Source organism: Medicago truncatula, chromosome 8, assembly GCF_003473485.1.
Source record: "Medicago truncatula cultivar Jemalong A17 chromosome 8, MtrunA17r5.0-ANR, whole genome shotgun sequence".
Classification (NCBI taxonomy): Eukaryota; Viridiplantae; Streptophyta; class Magnoliopsida; order Fabales; family Fabaceae; genus Medicago; species Medicago truncatula.
In genome coordinates, this window is record NC_053049.1 from 20,077,892 (window position 1) to 20,097,737 (window position 19,846).

The window sequence follows — 19,846 nt, forward strand, 5'->3', positions numbered from 1 at the left end:
ATGGAAAGTTGATAACATCACTGTTGTCTGTTTATTCTATTGACATATTTAGAACTTAATCTACTAACAATATGATAAGATACTGTATTTTTTTCTTTCTATTTTGAATATGCTTTATTCTAGAAAAGAATACGTCTTTCATTTTTGTAATACTTTTTTGAATAGTAAAAATAGTAATAAAAGGTTGAATTATTTTTACTTATATGTATTCATTTCCTAATTTGAATCATCTAAATAGAGTTGGAACAAAAAAACCAGAACCGTAGACACTGTGAACAATGTTTTTAGGGTAATTATTATCTTTACATATTAAAGTAAACTGATCTTTACCTTTAACTTTAAAAAAAGTTATGAAGAAAGGTCTAGTGCAACATTTTGCACTGGAAAAATAAAGATAAAGTTGATTTAAGTAAGAGTTGGGAAGTGCAGATCTTTTTCTTTTCCTTTTTCAATCCAAAGTTGGGCAGTGCATATAGTAAGAGTTTAAATTATTCTCCTTCGGGTTCGATCAGTATATTTCTCTTCTTTTTGAAACAATATTCATCGATCATGATAAGCTTTAAGATAAAGAAACAAGTTGTATTGATATACTTATGGTTGTGGTGGATTACTTCTACTAACATTTGTGTCATGCAGTTCTTTTATTTTCTCTGTTTGCTGCACTTAAGGTGTTTTTCCTTTCCATTCCAATCGTAATATAGTACGGCCGCAACTGTTCTTTTTGTTCAAAGTGTTCGTCGATTTACAGGTTTTGTCCCTTTATTTACTTTTTAATATGAATTCATCTAAGATAAATTTAGAGTATTATTTCAATATGTGTAGTTTAATTGAGTCCACAACGAGAGGACAGTCGTCCCGACATAACTCATATAAAATCAATGTTCTGAAAATTCTGTTTTAATTTAAAGCTTTACTACGAAAGTAGAAACATAGAAATATCGCTTACGCGTAGAAAGAGCGGCAACGGTATTGGACTTAGAAAATTCAGATTTTTAATCAAGTTAGTAGTTATAACACTTTTCTAATTAATTAAGAACTTACTGAATTAGAAAAGGGAATTTTAGACATGTAGTTAAGCACTACGAAAGTAGGAAATTATGCGTCTAAAATCCGACAACGGATTGCGAAAGCAAACGATGTCTCTAATTAGGTATTTTTCTAGAAAAATATTATATTCTCGTCATAGCTAAGCACCATAATTTGTATGAGTAACTTAGGTAAACGAAAATCATTGTTTTGGCCTATCGTTGTTATTATTAAATTAAATTCTGTATTTTATTTTTAACGCGAAACAAATTGTTTTGAATTAGCCTTTGATAAACAAAGAAACGACAAGCCTTTATACTTAAACCAATATAGCCGTACACTTGCGGCGTATCGTTTGTTACGTTCAAATTTATTTTTCTTTTCCAGTTTTCCTTTTTTATGAAGTTATCAAAGCATACAAGTAGTTTTGTATAGGTTTTGAAAGGTACTCTTACTTTCGGTAACAATATTATTTTTGGTATAATTAGCCCCATCTGTAGAATGATTTTAGCATCATTATATGCAGACTAATTAGCATCACCCTGGAGTGGTAAACATCAAGGCAGCAAGTGGAGAAGAGAAGCATTTGAGTCACTATTTTAATATTTAGTAACATTTTTGCTAACAAAATTAGCTAAAACTGTATTTAAAATTGTTTACTAGAGAATGGCTATGATTGAGCTACTAAACGGTAACATTTTTTTTTTGCATGTTAGTAATACTACTCTTATGGTTACTTAAACCATTTAGTAACATGGACTTTACCCAGCATTTATCAAATGCTATTAGATCAAATTAAGTAACATTTGTTTTTGATTTAGTAATCTTTTTCAAATGTTACTAGATCTAATATATGTTGTACTTTAACTTGGAGTGAGATTTAATATATTAAGATATGAAAAAAGTTTATACACCCGTTTAATTTGATTGCTAAAAGAAATGCTCACTAAGACATCAGAAGGATGGTTTCAGTTTCAAATCTTACAATGCATTTATATTTTTTAATAGTAAATATAGTTATAAAAGGTTGAATTATTTTGTGGGTAACTATACTTTTTGCAATTAGGCCTTTGCTTCAATTGAACCGCAAGAGTGCAAATTTCTTTAGCTACTGAATCTTTAAATTAAATTTTGAATATACTTTTATCTAGAAAAGAATGCATATTCTCTCATTTTTGCAACACTTTTGAATAATAAAGATAAGAGGGACAACAAGGTTAATATACTAACCAAGCCTCTACCTGGGAAGAGCAAGAGAAACTAAGGACGTCACTTTCCCTCGTTCTTTTCTTCTTTAATAAAAAAGCACCGTAAGGGCTTAACACTTATCTGGCATGCAACATTGTGGAAGATTTGGGAAGCGCGGAATGAAGTTATTTTCTCCTCAAAGATTGCAGGGATGGATGAAATTGTAGAAGGGATCAAAGTAACATCTTAGAAATGTTTAATGCAAAAAAAAAAAAAAAAAACGCGGGGGAGGGGGGAAACATGTTTGTATAATGAATGATACTCAAACCCTTTTATTTGTTTAAATACTTAAATTAGAGGTTGGTTTTTTTACTGGGCAAGCACCTCTTATATTGTTCCTGAGTTATGGGTTAATTAAGTACTCTTTCTACTTCTCTCCTTTCTAATAAATTTTGTTGTTAAAAAAAAAAAAAAAACTAAAATAAACTTTAGTCAGGTCCCTTGTGAACAGGGACGTTATTATCTATACATTACTTATCCTTCAATTATTATTGTATTAAAGTAAACTTATTTTAAAAAAAGTAGTAGAGAAACATTTAGTAGTGGAAAAATAAAGATAAAGTTGATTTGACATTAACTTTGTGAACTACAAGAAACTCTGATAAGTGTCTAAAATCAGTTGTATCAAATTTCCAACCCAAAGTTGGGCAGTGCAGATTGCAAGAAACAAGTTGGTGAGTATTTCTCTTCTTTTTGAAACAATATTCATCAATGATGATAAGCTTTGAAATAAAGAAACAAGTTGTATTGATATACCTATGGTTGTGGTGGAACACTACTGCTAATATTTGTGTTGAAGCAACAAGTGATAGTTTGAAGCCAGGTGATAAATTTGATGCAAATTCCACGCTATATTCAAAACAAGGCAAGTTTGCTCTATTTTTCGATCAAACATTAGCTAGCGAAGATGCTCACTTGGTTATAAGTGTTAATGCAGATTATGGCATTCAGGTGTGGATGTATGATAGAAATCATTCCATTGACTTAGATTCAGCAGTTCTATCACTAGACTACTCTGGTGTGCTCAAAATAGAATCACAAAATAGGAAACCAATAATCATTTACTCTTCACCTCAACCAATAAACAACACTTTGGCCACTATATTAGACACAGGTAACTTTGTGCTTCAACAATTTCATCCCAATGGGTCAAAGACTGTTTTGTGGCAGAGTTTTGATTATCCATCAGACGTTTTGATCCCAACGATGAAGTTAGGCGTTAATCGAAAAACAGGATATAATTGGTCATTGGTGTCCTGGTTGACTCCTTCGCGGACAACTTCAGGTGAATTTAGTCTTGAGTGGGAACCAAAACAAGGTGAACTGAACATCAAGAAAAGCGGCAAAGTGTATTGGAAAAGCGGAAAACTTAAAAGCAATGGATTATTCGAGAATATTCCGGCCAATGTTCAAAATATGTATCGGTACATCATTGTCTCTAACAAGGATGAAGATTCCTTTAGTTTTGAAATTAAAGATCGGAATTATAAGAATATTTCAGGGTGGACACTAGACTGGGCGGGGATGCTAACGAGTGATGAAGGGACTTATATTGGAAATGCAGATATATGTTATGGATATAATAGTGATCGAGGGTGCCAAAAATGGGAGGATATACCAGCTTGCAGGGAACCTGGTGAGGTGTTTCAAAGAAAGACTGGAAGACCAAACATAGACAATGCATCAACCATTGAACAGGATGTGACTTATGTTTACAGTGATTGCAAGATAAGATGTTGGAGAAATTGTAATTGCAATGGATTCCAAGAATTTTATCGCAATGGGACTGGATGTATATTCTATTCATGGAATTCGACACAAGATCTTGATTTGGTGAGTCAGGATAACTTTTACGCCTTGGTAAACTCTACAAAATCAACCCGAAATTCCCATGGTACGTAAGTCTATAATATCATTTTAATAAGATGGGTTCGGAGTGATTATTTAGAAATTGGATTCCCAACAGTCACCTTAGTTCACGCATTCAGGACATTGGTGACTATGTGATCTTAATCAAACAGTTCAAAAAATGTATATTTTATTTAAATTTTATAATTTAAAATACTGAGATTAAATTTGAACCGTCTGATCATGATCAAACTGTCACTGATATTGAATGCGTGAACAACTAACGGCAATGGAGCATTCCAGTTATTTATGAAATATTTAAAATTATCTTATAATATAATCACTTATATAAGCGAACATTGTCTCCAAGGGGAAAAAGAGAACTCTTCATCATACACTAGAGTTATCAAACAGACTTTGAGGTATTAAATTTAATACTACCTTATCAAGTATAGTAAGCTATTTTAATTTTGCAAACAAGCTCAAAGATTATAGTAGCAAGTTACATCAAGTTAAGACCAAAAACTAAAGGTTTGAGATGAATATGCTTATATCACATTTCATATTGATTGTGTATAGCAAATGCAGGTAAAAAAAAGTGGATATGGATAGGTGTTGCAATCGGAACTGCTTTACTCATATTATGCCCACTCATTATATGGCTAGCCAAAAAGAAACAAAAATATTCACTTCAAGGTATCTGGATATTTAAAATAGTCTTGTAAGTAGGACTAAATCCAATCCCTTTATTTTCCATCTTTACCTTCATTTTTTTTGCTTATGTAGATAGGAAAAGTAAAAGACATAAGGGTCAGAGCAAAGGTTTGGCGGATTCTAATGAATCTTATGATATCAAAGATCTTGAAGACGATTTTAAGGGACATGATATAAAAGTTTTTAACTTTATATCAATTTTGGAAGCAACTATGGACTTTTCCCCTGAAAACAAGTTAGGACAGGGAGGCTATGGACCTGTTTATAAGGTGACTTTAAAGTTAAATTGCAAACAAATGTTTTTAATGTGGTAATATTGTTTTTGATTGTTGGTGGCTATTGTTTTGCACAAAACCTATATGCATTTTTTTATTAGGTATTCTTTGTCCTATTCTTAATTTTAGTATCCATGATTTCTTTAAATTCATAACTTCCCAAAAGTTTGTTATTATAAATAACTACACAAAGTGTATTACGTTAAGAACCATATTTAAAGTATTTAAGGAAATGCACTTAAATTTTGTTCTTTTGTTTTACGACTTCAGGGAATGTTGGCAACAGGGCAAGAAGTTGCTGTAAAAAGGCTTTCAAAAACATCTGTACAAGGAATTGTGGAATTTAAAAATGAATTGGTACTTATATGTGAACTTCAGCACACAAATCTTGTACAACTACTTGGTTGTTGCATTCATGAGGAAGAAAGGATTCTAATTTACGAATATATGCCAAACAAAAGCCTGGATTTCTATCTATTTGGTAAGAATATGTCGAAGTCTATGTTTTCATGTTTATTTTTTTTCAATGGAAAATATATATTATATGAATAAAAAGAATAGAATTCCTGCACGAGTACAACCATATTGAAATTAGAGTACAAGAAGTACTCAAGTACGCAGGTGAACAAGAGCAAGACTAGGTATAGAACCCCTTAGTTAGCCAGCCCCAAGACAAATCCGCCACAATTCACTATCGCGGTGCGAAGACATAATGGGTTCATGATCCCACTCTTAGAAGGAACAGGTGTAAGCAGAACGTTATCCTAAAACAACTTTCAAGAGGTAAATTTAATCATATCCACCAATTGAAGCACATACGTTTCCCTCCCCGAAAATATGTGAGCATTTTGGGATCTCCACAACGACCACACAACAGTTTGCTTGATTAATAAGAAACCAACCCTCTCCTTTTCCCCCACCTAGTTCAAACATAAAACTAAGAAGACTCACTAAATCTGAAGGTAAAACAAACTCCCACCCCAAACCTCTCCTTTTTCATGAGATGTTTTTTTAGGTCAAATTCATATAATTGTGATCATTATTATGTATTGTTTAGAGCATAATTACAACAAAACTTTTAGCTTTTATAACTAAATATTTTCTGTAATTGTTGTGGATAGTTCGCTAAAATAACGTCTTATCCTAACTTGAAAATAACCAAGTAAATATCATTATTTAAGAAAACTAAAATATCATATTGGTTTGCTACATTTGAGTACTATACATTGTAATATTAATTAGTATGTTTTCATTGTGAAGATTGTACAAAAAAGAAGCTGCTAGATTGGAAGAAGCGTTTCAACATAATAGAAGGAATTGCTCAAGGATTGCTCTATCTTCATAAGTACTCAAGACTCAAAATCATTCACAGAGACTTGAAAGCTAGCAACATACTTCTTGATGAGAATATGAATCCAAAAATTGCTGATTTTGGTATGGCAAGAATGTTTACACAGCAGGAGTCCGTAGTAAATACCAACAGAATTGTTGGGACATAGTGAGTTTTCTAAACTTTATTTGTATCAAATATTTTGTTAATGATTTTGTGAAAACTTTATTTATTTTTCGAGTTATGAATTTTGTGTGTAGTGGATACATGTCTCCAGAATATGCCATGGAAGGAGTTTGTTCTACAAAGTCTGACGTCTATAGCTTTGGAGTGTTGCTACTTGAAATCGTTTGCGGAATAAAAAACAATAGCTTCTATGATGTTGATCGTCCACTAAATCTAATAGGACATGTATGTCAATTCTTTCCATTGAGTTCTTTGTAATAAATATTATTTTGTTGCTTCTAACTTGATTAAATTATTAATAGGCATGGGAGCTATGGAATGATGGTGAGTATCTAAAGCTAATGGATCCAACATTAAATGACACATTTGTTCCTGATGAAGTGAAAAGGTGCATTCATGTTGGTCTCTTATGTGTAGAACAATATGCTAATGATCGACCTACAATGTCTGAAGTTATATCAGTGTTGACAAACAAATATGTACTCACAAACTTGCCAAGAAAACCAGCATTCTATGTTAGAAGAGAGATCTTTGAGGGGGAAACAACTTCTAAAGGGCAAGACACCGACACCTATTCTACGACAACAATTTCTACCTCATTTGAAGTAGAAGGGAAAATATAAGTAATAAAAATCGCTTGAATATGGTTTTTGTTTATGAAATATATTCATTTCATGTATCTGTAAAAGTATACTCGCAATGTTCCTTTTAATATGTACTTTTTCATGGTAGTTCTCGTTACTCTATTGCGGAAACCGTCCACTTTTGGACTGACAAATGGGTATCTAGAACCATATATAGTTGATCACTAGAGCATCCCAGTTCATATGCAATCATCTTTGACCATGAAAGTTTCAGACTATTTGTGGGAAGGTCGTTGGAAGATTCCTGATTACTTTCTGCAGAAAGATGACAGTCTCCACAATCAAATTGTTAACATGGAGCTTCCTTTGATCCCTGCCTCTGATAAGCTAAACTGGACAGCTTCAACTGGTGGCAATCTGACGAACATGCGAGCTTATTTACATCTTAAAGGCAACTTTCCTAAGCTTTCTTGGTGTAAAATAATATGGAAAAAATGTATTCCCCTTTCCAGGTCCTTTATAATCTGGATATGAGCTCATCATAGGCTACCTACTTACGAAAATCTCCAAAAAAGAGGGTGCATCTTAGCTTCGGTTTGCAGTTTTTGCATGAATCAATCTAAGACATCTTCTCACCTTTTCCTGAACGGTCCTATGTCGTTGAAAAACTGGAGTTGGCTTCCTCCGTCGGACATCCATTCACTAAAATTGACATACTACCCCCAAATACACAAGCCTTAATCCAAGACACCCAACCCTCTTCATCATATATTATAAGAAACCCCAATCCACCGAATCATATCCTTTTCAAAATCAACCTTGAAAATCAAACATTCTTTTCTCATCTTTTTCGCCAATTCCACTACCTCGTTAATTATCATCACATCATCTACTAATTTCTAGCTTTCGAAAAGGCCGATCGGGAGTTTGAGATAACAAAATTCATAACTCCAGATACTCGACAACACTTTTGAAAGCAATTTATACAAGCTCCCTGACAAGGAAAATGGACGAAAATCTTTTAAAGCAAAAGGGGATTCTTACCTTTGCTTTATGAAAGGAGACATTTCGGAAGTCTAGCATTACCATGAAATTAGTCAAACAATATATGAATCTCATGCTTCAAAAGATGCCAAAATTCCTTGAAGAACAAAAAATTGAAACCATCCATCCCCGGACTCTCATTACCATCACTATTTTTCACCACTGCTTCAATTTCCTCCAAAAGAAAAAGGCTCTATCAATCTCACATTCTCCTCGTATGAAAGAGAAACAAATAGGACACTATCCAACTTCGGTCTCTCCCACGGAGTAGTCGAAACATGCTCTTTAAAGTACTCCACCACCACTCTCCTCACCTCTCTTGGCTCTTGAATCCACTCGCCGCCCACCTTTAAGGTCTTAATACCATTTCTATTAGTCCTTGGCTATGATTGAGCTACTAATTATGGGTAACATTTTTTGCATGTTACTAATACTATTCTCAAAGGTTACTAAAACCATTTAGTAACACGGGCTTTACCTAACATTTATCAAAGGTTACTAGATCAATTTAAATAACATTTTGTTTGGCTTATTTATACCTCTAATCCCTGTAAATAGCGCTCAATTGAAGTTTGGTAGTCCCTGAACTTACTAATCTCTTCGAACAACCACTGCAATTACTAATCATTTACAATTTGGTCCCTCAACCAAGTTAATGACTGTCAGTACGTGAATGGACCAAAGTGCCCATGAGGATCTCAGACATATGCGTAATGACCGTTTTACCCCTTAGTTCATCTTCTCCCTCTTCATCTTCAAAACCCATCACAAGAATAATCTAGATTATTCAACAATTAAACTGTTCAAAATTTGTTTGAACAAGTCAACATAAATTCAGAAAGGAAAAACAATTGTTACAATTAACGATGTGTATGAGTCATCTATAAGCAATCAAAGAAAGCAAAGAATCTATGATTTAGAATAAATCAGATTGGAAAATAAAAGATTTAAAAGCATAGAGTGAAGACTAGCAAAACACTGTTACAATAACAGGTAAGTAATTTTCAATTCCCTTAATTCCATTTTCAATCTCTTTATCGTTTTCACAATTCCATTAACAATCCATTTTCAATTTTTCATTCCTTGATTTTGCAGAATGCATTGCACGAATGTTAAACCTAAACCAACCAATAATAGAAACAACAACAACAACGAACAAAGAAGCATACAAGATCCTAATCTACGACAAATTCTGTCAAACATTCTATCACTGTTAATTCACGTCAAAGATTTTTGCAAACATGGTGTCACTCTCTATTTCCTCATCGACAAAGATCGCAAACCTGTTCACGATGTTCCAGCCGTTTATTTTGTTCTTGCAGTCATTGTTTCAAAAGATTAGGAAGTTCAAGGACCAAACATCAAACGAGCTCTATTTGTAACCTTTTTTTTTTAAGAAGAAAATATGCTTATAGCATTTCATTAATAATAATAATAGATTCAATACATTGTGGGATTGCATAATAAATTGTGGGACTAGCTAAGGAAATGACTTCTCTTGCTAAGGCATGAGCTGCCATATTCGCTTGTCGCCTAATAAACTCAACCCTAGAGTTTGTGAAGGAATGGAAAAATTGCTCTCAACACTCATCAATAAGATTGCCAAATTCTGTGCAAAACAAATTATTACGACCTCTTTTTTAAAAAACAGTTTATTCAAAACAACTTATTTATGCAAAACAGCTTATTACGACCTCTTTTCATAAAACAACTTATTCCAAACAACTTATTTATACAAAACAGCTTACTACGACCTCTTTTTAAAAAACAACTTATTCCAAACAACTTATTTATCCAAAACTGCTTATTACGACCTCATTTTCAAAACAACTTATTTATACAAAACAAATTATTACGACCTCATTTTCAAAAACAGCTTATTCAAAACAACTTATTTATGCAATACAGCTTATTACAACCTCTTTTCAAAAAACAACTTATTCAAAATAGCTTATTGATGCCAAACAACTTATTACGACCGCTTTTTCAAAAATAGCTTATGCAAAACAGCTTATTAATGCAAAACAGCTCATTAAGATGTCTTTTTCAAAAACAACTTATTCAAAACAACTTATTTATGCAAAACAACTTATTACGACCTCTTTTTTAAAAATAGCTTATTTAAAACAGCTTATTTATACAAAACAGCTTATTAAGACCTCTTTTCAAAAACAATTCATTTATACAAAACAACTTATTACGATCTGTTTTTCAATTATCCAAAACAGCTTATTAAGGTCTCTTATCAAAAACAGCTTATTTATACAAAACAATTTATTACGATCTCTTTTTCAAAAACAACTTATTCAAAACAACTTATTTATAAAAAACAACTTACTACGACATCATTTTCAAAAACAGCTTATTTATGCAAAACAGCTTATTACGACCTCATTTTCAAAAAGAACTTATTCAAAACAACTTATTACGATCTCTTTTCGAAAAACAGCTTATTGATGCAAAACAGGTTATTACGACCTCTTTTTTGAAAACAACTTATTTATGAAGAAAAAAAAGCAACTTATTACGATCTCATTTTCAAAAACAACTTCTCTATAAAAGATATCGTAATAATTTATTTTTCATGAGATAAACTGTTTTTTAAAAAGAGACCGTAATAAGTTGTTTTGTATAAATAAGTTGTTTTTTATAAAGTGATTGTAATAAGTTTTTTTTATTCTATAAATAATTTGTTTTTCATGAGATAAGCTCTTTTGAATAAATTAGAAGATAAATTACAAAGTATAATACAATGTATTAATTTAAGAGAAAAAAAGGGTAAAATAATAAAATTATAACATAAGTCTTTCATCTCCTTTCCTTGTTGGTGTTTTAATTAACTCCCAAACAAGGGGAAGGTTTTTCCTCATTTCTCCCTTCCCTCTCTTTCCTTCCCTTCCCCTCCTTAGCCTTTCCTTTCCTTCCCCTTAAGACTCGAAAACAAAGCCTTAGCTACTTAATCTTTTAAATTTTGAATATGATTTTATCTAGAAAAAATGCATTTTATCTCTTCTTTGACAAGCTATGTTTCTCTCTCTTCCTTTTTTCAAACCCTAACTGTCACAATTTTTCTTCTTTTTGATCTACCAAATAAGGGTGATTTAAAGTCAATTTTGACCCAAAATAACCCCTTCGAAATGTTTTTCTTTCTCTTTTAGTTAAACAAGTAATTTTCACATATTTTCAGCTTTCTTCCGTTTATTTTTGTGACTGTATAATGTAGCATAATTTAATCACATAATTTATATCCCGTCTTTTCATTATTTATATCACATAATTTAATTTCATTACTACAGTGGGAGGAGGAGCAGCCGGGGGGTTATGTGGAGGTGGAGATGTCTGGCAGTGGGAGGAGGAGATGTTAGTGGAGTGTAGGGCTTTACTTCTTGATGTTCTCTTGTTTCCGAGTGTTTCAGATAGATGGGTTTGGCTTCCTGCTCCGTCAGATGGATACACTGTTAGTGGTGCTTATCATGTGCTAACCTCTCAGGACCACTCTGGTGCGACTACTGATGCGGAGTTGGTGTGGCACAAACAGGTTCCCTTGAAGATCTCAGTTTTTGCATGGAGACTCTTCCGAGATCGTTTACCGACGAAGACTAATTTGATTGCTCGACGGGTGTTATCGAATGACATGTCCTTATGTGTCGCTGGTTGCGGTCATCCGGAAACGGCCCAACATCTATTCTTGTTGTGTAATACTTTTGGTTCGCTTTGGCATATGGTGCGTGATTGGATTGGTTGCTCGGGGGTGGATGCTGATAATTTATCTGACCATTTTCTTCAGTTTACTTATTTGACAGGTGGTGCTAAGTCCAGACGTTCTTTTATGCAACTTATTTAGCTTATCTGTGCCTGTGTTGTGTGGAATGAACGAAATAATCGTCTGTTTAATAATGTAATAACTCTCATTCCCCGTTTCTTAGACAAGGTCAAGATGTTGTCCTTATCTTGGTTAAAAGCTAAAAAAGCTACTTTTGTGTTCGGTACTCAGCAGTGGTGGTCATGCCCTCTTGTGTGTTTGGGTATAGGCTGATGTAGCTCTGTTGGGTTGGTTGTTTTGTTGTAACTCTTGGTTCCTATTGTAGTCTCTATGGCACACCTTATGCTTTAGGGACTGTATTGTTATATAATTTCATTTCGGCTTTTTCAAAAATAAAATAAAATAGATTCCTGCATTTTTTTAGAAATAAATTCGTAAATCTTATGGGTCAAAGATCACTTATTGATCTACAATAGACATGTGTTGTTCAATTTGGACATAAAATTATCTCTATAATAATAATCAATATATAAATAAAAGAATCAATCAAATATAAACAAGAGAGATTAATAAACTTTTCTCTTTTGAGATTGTTGTTGAATTAGAACACCGACCACGACTTTATCAACATCTTTGACAATCAAATCAAATAGAATCAACAACTACAAAACGAACAAACCATGAATAGTCTGAGACGTGCTGATCGCACTATCCTTCATGATTTTTCACGTAATTATACGCTAACCCCCCAAGATTTAACAGACCCATCTCGGTTAGAATCGAGGATACAAAACTGACAAGAAGAATTTTTTCAGAAAGATGATAAAACCCAAAGTTGTTGACTGCACAAAAATTAATATATGGGGCTTTGTAATTTTGATAGGAAAGAATAGTTGTTTTTCGTTTCTATTGATCAAGGGCTAGCTAGAAGAAAAGAGCTTAACTCCACTTCTACTGTTTTTTCACGTCAAAAAGGTTTTTTACATTGATGACAAGTAAAAAATTGACTTTGTCATGCCAAATATAAAGCCTTAATAATTGCTTTCAAGTTGTGAACGTTTGGAATAAAATGTAACTGCCTTTGACTCAGTAAACAAAGTTAAATGAGCATAAATAAATGGTTAATTGCATTAACTTTTGAAATATATCATATAAAAAACAACAACAAAACCCGTGTGTCGCATGGATCGAAAGTTTAGTATATAAATAAAATGTAGTCCGGTGGTGCCATTTGAAACCCTAACCCACAAAAAACGATCCCCTTATTCATCTTATCTTAATCTTAATCATCATAAAAACATAATAATTAAACGACTACATGTACAATTATGATTCTGCAGCCCCACTTTTCTTTTGCACATGCTTCATGAAAAATTACAATAATTGCTAAATCCTAATTGGAGCACAAAGAAATTACATTTATTGCACTCAATCATTCCTTAGACAAAAAGTAGTCACCTAGGCTGTCGTTTTTTTATGAGTGGTGATACATGTACATCTCCATGTGGTAATGCACCTCATACACCCACACAAAATCCTGACATGTGGCAAGGAAAAGGGAGAGGAGATGAAAGAGAAAGTATAGTTGTGAGATGAATTTATCAAAACATTCTTAATGCATGAAAGAGAAAGTATAATAGGGTGTATGATTAAAGGGTGTTCATGTAACATTTTCCTTTTTTTATTGTGATTTTTATGACAGGATTTTGGCGGGGTATGTGTTTACAAGTTATGACCACTACAAGAAAACATTTGAATTCCAAGGCACATAACTTCCAGGAAAACATCTATTTCTTCTCAGAATGTCACTTTTTTCCGAGGAAAAGTGGGCCTCGAAAAATCGTTGGTTGCGAATAAGACACGGATATTTTATCCTTCCCTCCCTTTCATAAATGTTGTGTGACATGGCGAAAACAACAAATCCATGAATTCCTTCCTCAAATTGTAGTTTTAAGTTTGATTCTCCCCGTAAATGTTCTATCGTACATCCAACTTCGGTAGTAATAATATTGATCCATCTTCTGCGTTGTTGACATTTGGCTAAATTCTTAAAAAAAAAACTATTTATGCATTTCTTAAAAAAAAAAAACTAATATTTATGCATATTATATTTTTTTTATACCAATATCCATGCATATTTAATCAATAAAGTTATATATAAATAAATATATAATTAACAAGACATATGTAATAATATTAAATTGATTTAATAAACTAACCTGATCAAGTTGTAATCCGAGGAAAAATATCCAGTAAAATCAACTGCGACAACAACCGCAATAGACATGCCTAACTACAAAAAATACTAACAAATTTGTTATTTAAGCAGTAAATAAAAAAAATTAAGCATCAACAAGAAATTGATAATGAGATTAAAAATAACTATGATCAAAAGTATATAAATAATTAATGTCTATGAGATTATAGATAAATTGATAAATTAACGTTGTAAAAAAAACTAAATCAACAATATTTATAAAATCAAAATACATTTGAAAAACTTACCAGTAAACCAATAACAATGATCTAATGCTAAATTTCAATAGATTTAAGTGACAATGTTTTTATCTTTTTGATGAAAATGGTGAGTGATTTTTTCTTTTTGATCGAAATTTGGTGAAAATGGTGACATATTGACGAAAAAATCGTAGTGTTGAAATGGAAAAATGTTAGTATTCTGGACAGATTTGTATATACTACCGGAGGTAGGTAAAAATAATTAATTTTTTACAACTGTCACATATGCTTTCCTAGGAAAAAGACTCTGTATTCTATGCCAATACCGACAACGCGGTTTCAGCAGAGGATAAAATGATAACATGTTTTCCGAGAAAACTTTTCCTCGGTAGTTCCTCGATATTACATCTGGAAAAGCGTGCCAGTGTAGTAGTGATTCTGACATGTACATTTCGAGGAAGTTTTTCCTCAGAAAAACCTTTATTTAGCGAGTAAATATGCGTCCTCGGAAATATTTGGTCGGAATTTCCATGTTTTCTTGTAGTGGACAAAGGATTTTGGAAGGTATGTTTTTACAAGTAATGTTTATATAACTAATGTTATATAGTATCCCCTCCCATTTTTTATGTAGTGATGAGATCAAGAGTTCCGTAAGCATGTGGAAGGAAACTTATAAAAAAATGCCTTAAATAACTGATGGCATTAATTATTTGGTTAGCTTATGGTTCTTTATTCTTATTCCTATTGGTTCAAAAAAATATTGAGCTTGATTGATAAGTTAATTTTTGAATTGCATGAGATTGACATTGATTAATAAGTCTATGCAATTTAGGTTCTTAACATTTGAGTTGACTGAAATTCATTGGTCAATTTCTCAACATCACAAGGAAGAATAGCATATTTACTGATTCATGTTTTTAGCACACAAGCCAATAAGGTGATAACTAATTCAATCGGTTTTGGAATGCATTTGGCTATTGCAAGGAGCTCATATAATTCTCTTGGAATTTTATTGGAGTAGGTCAAAGAAATATTTTTAAGACCATTCAAATCAAATGAAGACCTCACGCTACAAATGAAGAGAGCATTCATGATCCATCCAAATTACTTACTAGAAGCATCAATTCATCAATATTTTTAAGATAATTCAGCTCATGCAGTCAGTTCCTTTTACAGCCGTTACAAGTCTGCATTTGATTCCATACCTTGCATTTTATAAGGTTCTTTGAGTGACTTGATTTAGAGCTATATAAATGCACTCATTTTGTACCAAAAAAATAAAAATAAAAATAAAAAATAAAAAATAAATGCACTCATTTTATGAATTAAGCCAGCTTGAATTTTGATAAAAACTACAATGTGTGTATTTTGAGTTAGAGTTTTTTCCTCTGAATTCTTGGATTAGAACTTCTATAGTGTTGGTTCTACCGGCAGGTCGTGGTTAGGGTCGCACTTTTGTTTGATGACTTTGGTTCTACCGACAGGTCATGGTCATGGTTAGGGTCAAGTTCCTTTTCTGTTTTCAAGATGGTCCATTATCGGTTACGTATCATTTAGTCTTTTTGTATCTATGTAATTATCATTTTCCTTACCAAATAACCAAATAATTGAGTTCAATTAGTTAATGAACACCACCAAGAACGAATTACTCAGAATATCCCAAATTCAACTCCTAAAAAAACAATTTTAGGTCAGACTTTACAATGGTTTCAACCAAGATCTTGAATACCAGGAGCCCTTTTCCATTAGAACCAAAAGATTAATACCAAAAAAAAAAAATCATTAACAAATGTTTGTAAGAGTTATATTGTTAATGTCAAATTCTATTTAATTTAGGAGAATGCTAACCATTGCCCTTGGGGCATTGGATAAGGGGATAAAAATAGAAATATAGTATTGGAAAATTGTGAAAAGTGATAAATTTAACTTTTTAAAAGTCAAAATATCGTTGAAAACAATGCAAACATGCTACTTTTGATTTCCTTAACCAATGGTTAGCAAGACCGTTTTTTTAATATCAATACTCCAATATTTAGTAAAATGTTGATAATAAAAAAAATTTCAAAGTCGAACCACCATTGTTATAAAAAAATCCTAACCCTCCAAAATAAATCTCCATGTTCATCTTAAAAACATCATTAAAGGCTACAAGTGCAGTTATGATTATGCTGCCCCACTTTTTATTGGCACATGCTTCATAAAAAATTACATTAATTGATAAATTATAATTGGAGTACCAATAAATGACATTTATTGCTCTCAATCATTCCCTACACAAAAGTAGGCATTTGTGCTATTGTTTTTGTTGTGATTTTTATGGCAAAATATTTGGTTGCCCATGTTTACTAGTAATGTTTATATAACTAATGTTATATAGTATGCCCTTCCATTTTATATAAATATCATTCTTCTTAATAAATGTTTGTTAAATTTTTAAAAGTTGAAATTATTCTCGTTCGGGTTTAGTGAGTATATTTCTCTTCTTTTTGAAACAATTATCATCAATCATGATAAGCTATGAAATAAAGAAACAAGTTGTATTGATATACTTATGGTTGTGGTGGATTACTTCTACTAACATTTGTGTTAATGCAACAAATGATAGTTTGAAGCCAGGTGATACATTGAATTCCAATTCCAAGCTACGTTCTAAACAAGACAAGTATTGTCTTTTAATCAACAAGGGTGGTTACTTAACTATAGCAACTGTTAATCGCACAGGAGTGTGGTTTTATAATCGAAATCAACCCGTAGACGTAAACTCAGCAGTTTTATCATTAAACTACACTGGTGTGCTCAAAATAGAATCTCAAAATAGGAAACCAATAATCATTTACTCTTCACCTCAACCCATAAACAACACTATGGCAACTATGCTAGACACCGGTAACTTTGTGCTTCAAAAATTTCACCCAAATGGTACAAAGAGTTTATTATGGCAGAGTTTTGATTATCCCGACGACACTTTGATCCCAACGATGAAGTTGGGAGTTAATCGAAAAACAGGACATAATTGGTCATTGGTTGGCTTCTTCGCTACCAACTCCAGGTGAATTTAGTCTTGAATGGGAACCAAAACAAGGGGAATTGAACATCAAGAAACGCGGCAAAGTGTATTGGAAAAGCGGAAAACTTAAAAGCAATGGTTTATTCGAGAACATTCCGGTGAATGTTCAACGTATATATCAATACATTATTGTCTCTAACAAGGATGAAGATTCTTTTGCTTTCGAAGTTAAAGATGGGAAGTTTATACGATGGTTCATTACCTCGAAGGGGAGGTTAATAAGTGCTGATGAGGGAGAGATTTATAGTGCAGACATTGCTAATGCAGATAAGTGTTATGGATATAATAGTGATGCCGGGTGCCAAAAATGGGAGGATATACCAACTTGCAGGGACCCTCGTGAGGTGTTACAGTGATTGCAAGAAGACCAAGCAGAGAAAAGGCAGGAAGACCAAGCAGAGACAATTCAACAACGTTTGAAGAGGATGTGACTTATAGTTACAGTGATTGCAAGATGAGATGTTGGAAAAATTGTAGTTGCAATGGATTCCAAGAATTGTATGATAATGGGACTGGATGTATATTCTATTCATGGAATTCGACGCAATATGTTGAGGTGGTTTCGAATACCTTTTACACCTTGGTAAAGCCAACAAAATCAGCTCCAAATTCCCATGGTACGTAAGTTATAATGTCATTTTAAGTGATTATTTATTTTCTGCTTATTCAACCGTAGAAACTGCCTTCTTTCAGCCCATTATATAACCTTATAATGAGACTCATCATCTCTCAGTATTTTAGAACGCAATCTAAAATATTTTAGAACGCAATCTAGAATATTTTGGAACACAATCCGAAATATTTTGATAGGCAATCTAATATATTTTAGTGCATGATCTGAAATATATTTTGATACTCAATAGTATATAGGCTAAACTGCACTTTTCGCCCCTATGTTTCAAAATGTTGCAATTTTGGTCCCCTATTAAAAAAAATAGCAATTTTGGCCCCTTTCATCCAAAAATTGCTGAGAAGACGCCACGTGTCCCAAAAAAGGGGCCATAATCGCAACTTTTTGTAAAGATAAGGGGTCAAAAAACATATTTCCCTTATGTTAGGAGGTCAAAAGAGCATATTTCCCTAAACATAGGGGGTCACTTTTGCCATTTTTTTTAGGGTTAATAGTGTTTTTCACCCCTGTAATATAGGCCATTTTCGGTTTACGCCCCTGTAAAATTTTCGGTTTGATTTGCATCCTTGTAAAACTTTTTTTTTCCAGAAAACACCACTCCCCCATCCAACTCAGCAAATTCGCTTACGTGGCGCTGATTTGGCATTTTTTTTCATTTTTTATTATTTTTAATTGGCCACGTGTAAAAAAAAAAGTCCACATCAGATTTTACTTTAAAAATATTTGAAAATAAATTTAAAAAAATAACAAAAATCATAAAAATATTCAGTTTTTTTCAAAAATTTTAAAAATTAGAGAGAAAAAAAACTATTAAGATTTTTTTCGATTAAAAAGATTTTAAAAAATTCTGAAATTTAATTTGAAAAATACAAAAAAAGTAAATTTTCAAAATGAAAAAAAGGTCAGATTTTTTAAAAAAATTCTGGAAAAAAATTTAATTTTTAAAAATCTGGATACAAATTTAGAGGGTTTTAAAAAAGTCGTGGAAATTCCATTTTTCCTAGAATTAAGCTTTTCCTTAGAGGAGGTAGTAATCATAAATCTTATATTTGTTGAATGAAATGATTTTTTTCCCAATATTTTATTAAAATTGTGGAATAAAATTTTCGACTAAAAAAACTGAATTTTTTCTATATTTATTATATACAGATTTTTAAAAAAATTTCAGATTTTTTTTAAAAAAAATCTGAACTATTTTGTAATTTTGAAAATTTTCTTTTTTTTTTTTTTATTTTGAAAATTAAATTCTAGAATTTTTTTAAATATTTTTAATTTTTAAAAAAATCTGATTATATTTTCTAATTTTTTAATTTTTTTGGAAACAAATATGACTATTTTTTTGTTTTTTTATATTTCGGAAAAAATCTTAATTTTTTTTTAAATTTTTCGAAAAAAAAACTGAATATTTTTTTGGATTTTTTTTATTTTTTAAAAATAAAAGGATATATTTTTGACACGTGGCCAATTAAAAAAAATAAAAAATGACAAAAAAATGCCAAATCAGCGCCACGTAAGCAAATTTGCTTAGTTGGATGGGGGAGGGGTGTTTTCTGGAAAAAATTTTTTTTACAAGGATGCAATTCAAATCGAAAATTTTATAGGGGCGAAAACCGGAAATGACTTATATTACAGGGGTGAAAAGCACTATTAACCCTTTTTTTTAATAGGGGGCC

General features: G+C 31.9%; 1 protein-coding gene and 1 pseudogene across 1 annotated transcript in view; both read left to right on the top strand.

Annotated features, from left to right (window-relative positions):
- The first annotated feature begins 513 nt into the window (after nucleotides 1–513).
- LOC11407263 (uncharacterized) overlaps nucleotides 514–19,846 on the top strand; it is a 34,876-nt gene continuing 15,543 nt past the window's right edge. The window contains 4 exon segments of the mRNA XM_024771705.2: nucleotides 514–748; nucleotides 1,553–4,168; nucleotides 4,702–4,818; nucleotides 4,909–4,980. Of these exon segments, the coding sequence (XP_024627473.2) occupies nucleotides 2,986–4,168; nucleotides 4,702–4,818; nucleotides 4,909–4,980 (1,372 nt within the window). The 5' untranslated portion in view covers nucleotides 514–748; nucleotides 1,553–2,985.
- LOC120577408 (G-type lectin S-receptor-like serine/threonine-protein kinase CES101) lies at nucleotides 16,926–18,220 on the top strand (annotated as a pseudogene).